This window comes from Vespula pensylvanica, chromosome 4 (assembly GCF_014466175.1).
Source record: "Vespula pensylvanica isolate Volc-1 chromosome 4, ASM1446617v1, whole genome shotgun sequence".
In the NCBI taxonomy this organism is placed as follows: domain Eukaryota; kingdom Metazoa; phylum Arthropoda; class Insecta; order Hymenoptera; family Vespidae; genus Vespula; species Vespula pensylvanica.
In genome coordinates, this window is record NC_057688.1 from 8,188,012 (window position 1) to 8,195,704 (window position 7,693).

The 7,693-nt window shown below is 35.3% G+C and overlaps 1 protein-coding gene across 4 annotated transcripts in view; it reads left to right on the plus strand.

Moving 5' to 3' along the window:
• The window catches only part of LOC122628763, a 12,610-nt gene extending 5,207 nt beyond the window's left edge, over positions 1 to 7,403 (plus strand). For 3 of the 4 annotated variants that reach the window (XM_043811373.1, XM_043811370.1, XM_043811372.1), the window contains exons 3-7: positions 1 to 736; positions 807 to 2,990; positions 3,061 to 3,242; positions 3,337 to 3,655; positions 3,742 to 7,403. The exon at positions 1 to 736 is cut by the window's left edge and continues 509 nt beyond it. In XM_043811373.1, coding sequence (XP_043667308.1) covers positions 1 to 736; positions 807 to 2,990; positions 3,061 to 3,242; positions 3,337 to 3,655; positions 3,742 to 3,944 — 3,624 coding nt within the window. In that variant the 3' untranslated portion in view covers positions 3,945 to 7,403. The remainder of the gene's footprint in view (positions 737 to 806; positions 2,991 to 3,060; positions 3,243 to 3,336; positions 3,656 to 3,741) is intronic. The other variant, XM_043811371.1, reaches the window with a different exon arrangement.
• Positions 7,404 to 7,693: the final 290 nt, after the last annotated feature.

Consider the following 7,693-nt stretch of genomic DNA (forward strand, 5'->3'; position numbering starts at 1 on the left):
ACTTCTGCGCATGTACCTGCATCTTATAAAAGTTCTAATCATTTCTCATCCAATTCTGTTAAAGAAGTTAACAAGCCTCTTGATTTGTCGGTAAATGCCACAAGAAGTGTCTGCAATCGTGATAAAGACGCCAAAATAAAGGAAAGGTATCCTTATTTAGATTTACCTGCTGCTGGTGATAAGAGAACAGTACAGACAAGTTATCCTGTTATAACACAAACAGATTTTTTCTGCAACACGAACGATTCTTTTGCGGCGAAGTACAAAGAATTGAATGATGATTTATTGAAACTTTTGAATTTGAATAATTTATCATGTAAATTTAAGTGTGATACAACACAACCTAATGTAGCCCAAGAGAACATATCCACGGATATTAAGTTGAATAGTAAATCCGCTTTGGATATAAATCTGAAACAAGAAAGTAAGCTCGTCTTAGACAAATATTTTAAGGGAAGAACATTTATGCTCTCACATGAAAAAAGGGGAAGAGGAACAAACTTGAATGACAGATACGGTAATATCAAAGAAGAGTATAGTACGGAGGAGTTATTAGATAAGGCTGAGAGTATAGATCCCATAACTGCCGCTTCTAAGATCACACTGGGAAATTGGGAAGGAGGTGCAATGTCGGGGCAATATCCGGGTCACAGCCGACCACCGGTTGGCACTCCTCCACCTCAAACAGTTTGGAATCATCTCACAATGACACAGGGTCAAGGTAACATTTTTTATGGTAACTGTAATATTTTTGATCAAAGTATTAACGTGTCGGAGCTTTTACAATGTATTTATGTATATCGTAGGCTTAAATATTCACCCATCAGGATTACCTGGTGCTGCTTTGAATCCAGCTGGCTTTTATACTCACCCATCTATATCCAGAGCGTCTCATTTAACGCCACAGTTGACTCCTCAACTTGCGCATACTCAAGCACCACCAACATGGCATACACCTACAGTTCCATCAAAAACTGTTACGCCATCTAATACTCCTGGCAATCCGTTGTTTAGTTTACAAATGTTAGTTGACAATAGACAAAACCAAAATCAGTACAGAAACTCACCAGGTTCTCAGAACACACTTGATCTTTCTGCTACATCGGATATTATCCCAGAAAATTATTCTCGTATACCTCAAGATATTCCCATTAGTTTAACAGCACGAAATGTGGATAAAGGTAGTCGGAATGGAAACATAATCTCTCCACCGATACCTCTTAACGGAGAAACCTCTTCGGACAGTGGAATTAGTTCGTCCGTTCCAACACCTAATTCCGTCAGTGAACCAGTGTCATTGTCGACAAAAGAAATAACGACTCCAAAAATTACAGTGAAAAATTTTGAAAGCAACTTAAAAGGTGTGGCCAACATCCACGATAAGATTAAGGAGATAAGTGTCGACAGTTTCGCACAAAAAGTTATTAATTTGCCGCCTAGTGTAACGATCGAACGTGTGGTCGCGGAAAAGAAAGAATCAGAAATTACGAAAAGTAAAGATACGTTGAGTGTAATTGCACAAGTGCCAAGGAATGTTTTACCTGTTATCGTCAACCTTACGTCAAAAATGGAGAAGGATGTTACAGACAGTCCTAAAAGGGAATCGTCTTCCGAACGGGACAAAAAGCACGAAGAAACGAGTGTTAGGTCACCCAAGAACTTACCAAAAAGGAGCGGTAAAAAGGGTGTAGACTCTTTGTTGGAGAAATTAGAAGGTGGAAATAAGAAGCTCGGCGGTACTGAAAATATAGGTTCCGTTATAGTAATGCCGGTCGAAGAAAAAGATACATCGAGCGTTAAAAGCATGTCACCTGAAAGGCAAAAGTCCAAATCTCCAAATAGAGAAGACGAAGTTGTATCACCAGCATTCAGTAACGACGATTCCAATGATAATACCAAACAACGTAGGAAAAGGAAATTAGAGAAACCTGTAAGACTTAGTAAAGATTCAAAGACGGAAGTAGAAGACATGGAACTTGAACCAACAGAACCAACGGAGCCGAGAACGAGGGAGTCGATACCAGAGGAAGCAGTAGTCAATTGTACTCCGACGACAGCTGTGAAAGTCGAAGAACAGGTTGAGAGCGTAGAGCAGAGGTTAGACGAAAAGATAAATGATAATGTAAACGAGAACGAAAACGAACACGATAACGAAAACGAGATAGAGAACGAAAACGAAAGTGAAAACAATGTCGAAGAGAGAAACGAAGAAAATCAACCGGTGAGGAGGCGGAGAAGTAGCGAAAGTTCTACTACAAATTCGACCTCGGCGAATCAAAGGGTGCGGAGAAAATCCAGCGACGACGCGACCGAATTTTCGAAGGTAACGAGTCCAAAAGCTGTTAACAACACAAATCCATTTAATGAAGTTGAATCAGAATTGGAGAAGATGTTTGCCGGTATCGTTGAAACAGAGCCGGACGTTAAAAAGGAAGAAACTAAAGTAGAATTTTCAGTCTCGGGTCAAAGTGAACATATAACGAAGGTTGAAAATATTGAAAATAATATCTTGCAAACTAAGGACACTCAGAACGTAGAGCCTACCGATGTATCTTCTACGGTAGATACCAAATTGTCAGGAAAGAAGGGAAAGAAGGGAAAGGTTCAAGGTGGTAAAAGGAAACTCTCTAGATCTACGGAGAATATTTTTGGAAACGTTGGTAGTGAATCACCTCAGAAGGATTCTAAGAAGAGACGTACGTCTAAGAGTTTGAAGAAACAAGAATTCTCGAAGAAGGTTAAGAAGAATACGAAGATCGAAGGATATCGGGAAATGGCATACGACTCGGGATCAAACGCGAGTTCGATTAGATCTCGTGGACCAGTGGTTCACGTGGAAGGACCAAGGGATAGTCCTTTGAGTATTCAAGTGGTTAATGCGCCGAGGGAAGAAGAGGAAGAAAAAAATAAAGAAAAGAGAAAAACTATCGGTAATGGAAATGCAGGCAGAAGTAAAAGGCTCAGTCATCAAAACGATTTAGATTATAGAGGTACGTATATAACTTTAAACGATTTATATTTTATATTCTTTCGATCTAATCTATTTAACGTCGTTTATAGGTAAAGTCAGTAGAGCAGGTCTTTTTAGTTCCACTTTATCGTCCAGATATGACGCACATACGACTGACTCCACGTGGGTTTGTGTATTTTGCAAACAAGGCCCCCACAGTGTCATACCAGGAGACCCATCTAGACCTCATCCAAATTTGGCAGGTCCTCATATTGCACCGGGAACGTACACGGTACGTATATGTTTCGTTTAGAAAACGATTCATTACTGCAACGCTACTTGCAACGGCATTATCATTATTTGCTTATTATTTGTTGTTTTTCTAGGTTCCAGCAGGTGTCTTAAGCGATTTATTTGGTCCGTATTTAATTGGAAAAGAACGTTTGGAAGACGGAATCCTTTCGGCCGACGAGCAGGAGATAACGACGGAGCAAAAGAAGGGTGGAAAGAATAAAAGAAGTCTGAGGTACGCTGGACTGGCCGATCAGTTTTCCGCGAAGATGAGTAAAAAGAAAAGGAATTCGGTCGAAAGTAATACTAATGCAATGTTTACTGGAATGACCGTAATTCCTGGCGAGGAACAACGTTGGGAAGTTTGGCTTCACGAACAGTGTGCTGTTTGGGCTGCGGGTGTTTATATGGCTGGTGAGTATACGCGTGCGTTCGAAGATATCGAGCAGAGTGACGTTGGGATTTGTACTAAAGGATACTGATTTTTTTTTTTTTTCTAGGTGGAAGAGTGACTGGTTTGCAAGAAGCTGTGTGGGATGCTGCAAAGTCGGTTTGTGATTCTTGCGGCTTAACGGGCGCGAACATTGGTTGCGTTAAACGCGGATGTAAAGCTGTTACACATTATCCCTGTGCTTTGACAAAAGGTTGGCATTTGGATATGAATCAATACATACCTAAGTGCAACCTTCATCGAGTTACGTGAAATTTCGGTGAGTGCGTGTGTATAGACTAAGTTGAAATAGTTAATATTCATTATGCCACTCTGAGAGATCCTGTTTGACAGCGCGTGCACCGAATGACAGGCAATAAATATAAGGTATAAATTATAAAAATTGTTTTGTGTGTGACTGATGATAAGCCTTACTAGTTGGTAAGGTAAGTCCGATTTAGCAGAGCGTAAAGCAAAACGTCTGCAAATATTATATTGCATATACTTGTACGTGTGTGTACACATTTTTTTATTATATTTATTTTTAAAACTATTCTTGATAATTAGAAAACAAATGTGAATAGAGAATGGATATATAACGTTACCTGAATATTAGTTGCATAACTTGATCCAGATCTTAAAATTACATTATGCTGCCTTGCATTTAACGTTCAAAAAGCGTTTTGAAATTTACGCTCCGTGTCATTCGATGCATAGGTATGTTTGAAGTGTGAAAGAGATGAATGTAAGGATAGTGATGTGTCAATTTACAGATATGAAGTCTAGAATCAATATGCTCGAGAGAAAGACTTTCCAATGTACAAGATGTTCAAATGAGAATGCTATTAAACTGTCTCTGAGAATTACAACAAATTAACGGAAACGACAAAATTTCTCGTTAATTAAATTTAATTCGTTGTCATGGCCTGTGGCCTTGAACAGTGGCCTTTCGACTTAATATAAAAAAAAAAAAAAAAGAAAAAAAAAAAAGAAAAAAAAAAGAAGCAAAGTTTTTATTTAAAAATCTGTAGAATAGGTGGATCGCGCTATCAAGGAAATAAGATGTTAATCAAAAAGAAAACGTTTGCTTTTTTACACACTCAGTGAAACACTTGGAAACACTTGAAATATTTTCCTGAAACATCGTGTACGCAGGAACAATGTACAGGGCATATTGGATTAAGATTTTTGGACTCAATGAATGACAGGGGGCTGGATAATAATAGACAACTGACAAACAAGCGAGACGGATAATGCAGTAACTTTTTTAACGAGCACTAAAAATGTTTGGATATACAAGTGTTCTCTTATAAGAAAAAGAAACAAATAGAAAAGGGATATTTTTTATATTTATTAAGAATACGTTAGTCCTCACAAATATAAAGTCTCGCATATTTTATATGTATATCGTTCGAGATGAATAAAATATAACAATGCATTAACATTAATTTATATGTTTAATGTCGTTGCATTCCAAGCGTTTTTCGATGTCTAGTAAAAATAAAACAATAACAACAACAACAAAAAATATACAAAACATTAGTAAAGGTAGTATCGTTATCAAAGAACATAGTCACGACAAAAGGAAGAAATTTTTAATTTCCAAGAAAAATAAGATTCAATTTATTTCATTGACAGAGAACACTTGAAAAAGATTAATGCCGGCATTGCTTGTACTATCTTGTAACAAAATATTATAAATGGAAAAGACTAATTTGACTTTATATGATAGAGACATAATGATTGTAACGTCACCATCTTTAGTAATGTATTTTACGTTGCGTTAGATCAGTGATTACAATCCAAACCACGCGGGTACATCTTAGTGATTAAATTAATCGCTAATACTTATATTATACTACTGTTATTATTTTTAAATCTAACTATTATATTGATTTACACATTATACTGTTTTTCATACTAATGTTATTATGATCATCTTCGTCATTGCCATTGTCATTTTTCATTTTCACCACTTTATATAAGAGCATAAGAGAGGCAGTTTTTGCTATGTGACAAGTGTAAGAACATTCACGAATGATTCTCTTGGTGTATCAGGGAGAAATAGCAAAAATCAGGAAAATTGTATAAAAATAATATTATATATATATAACACACATAGTATATATATATATATATAAAATACAATGTACATAATATTAATTTGCGTAGACAAAAAAGTATATATATATATATATATATTATATATATATGCATGTGCGCGCATGCATACGAACACACGAGACACAAAATACACACTCTACAAATAGTTTTCACTCCTCCTCCCACAGCACAGAGTATGATAATTAAATGTAATCATTTTTAAATATTAGCCGTTTAGAAAGGAACGATAACTTGTCGAACACATAAATGAATTCTTTGTACATATATACCGTACATAGTAACAAATATCTTGTAAAAAAATGGTTCAAGAGGAGCGCGAAGAAGCATTTTATTTAAAAAGAAAAAAAAAAAAATGAAGAAGAAGAAGAAGTATAATGTTTCTTGAAACATAGAAGAAATATAAAATTCAAAGCGAAAGAGTCTGATTTTTTCCTAAACATCTATATAAAGACACTGCTTCAAAGTGTTCCTATGTCAAGCGTGGTCTTTCTAAGAAAAGAACAAAGACGGCCAAACTATCGTTAAAAATTTAACGAAAAAGATGTTTAATTGTAAACAAAACGCTTATATTCTACAATTGTGTATGAAAAGGAAGTAAGATTCTATCTTAGAAAAATAATTGTAATATTAATACTTGTGATACAAAGAAAGGAAATCTCTGGAGAACAAAAAAAAAAAAAAAAAAGAAAAAAGAAAAGAAAAGAAAGAAAACGACGGGGGTGACTAATTTTCGATATATTCTTTGGTTTTTTTTTTTCTTTTTCCACTACTCTGCGTACATAGAAGACCAATTATATATGGGATAGTCGTGTGTACAGTTCACTTTTGTAGTAAGTCGCTATAACGTTGTATACATATTGTATTTCTTAGTCCATTCGTGGTAAGGACGATTGCCAAGGAGTAATGACCTATTACCAAAATTATGATTATAAAAAATATAAAGGTCTCTTTGTACGCATAGTTGATTAAATAAACTTCAATAAATTTTCAAAGCGACGTGGGAAAGGTAGTTGTGATTTGTATAAATGAAAGAAAGGCTTGTAAATTGCCGAGATAATGGTAGCAAGAGCAAACCAAAATGATAATTAAGCAAAGAGAAACCTGAATATCACAATGCCTAAGTAATTTGTATAAAATATAAATCTGTAAAGTAAAAATATATCGCTGCGTGATATGTGGTGAGAGAGGATTGGTAGTAATGATCGCTACTACTGGTAACAAGAGGAAAAAAAAGAAAATGAAAAAAAAGAAAAAAAAAAAAGAATATGATAATTATGTATCGTTAACGAACGTTAGATATTTTTATTCCTTCCCTCTCGGTACCGTAAACATGATTCAATACAAAGTCTATTTTTTCTTCTTTCTCTTCTTCTCGATCCTTTCCCCTTAAATATCTTCCCTTTACAAATCGACTAGATATACGCATTTTTTGTGACCTGGTTTGATGTTAATAATCGTTAAGAAAGATATCGGTTTCAATCTATTTAATAATATGGAATGGTAGAGGAATCGGCGAATTGTATTTGAAATCGATAAAACAATACGATTAAGTATACATCTTTGTGTAATATAAATATGAAGAATAATAAAATACGGTATAAATCGTAAGACTGTTATAGCGGGATTATTTTTTCATAATCCTAATACATAACGGTTCATTAAGGTTTTGTTAATATTCGATCCAACTTTTATATATACATATATATATATATATATACATATACATCTATGTACACATATATACTTGAGAGAGAGTTGATAAGAAAGCAAAAAAGAAAAACAATTAGAATATCTTTCAAATTTTTCATTTGCGCGCTCTCGCGTTTGCCCGCGTTTTGATTCGAACATCGAACGCGCATGCGCGTGCCGCCAGAGTTCACCGTCCCTAGAGATTTGGC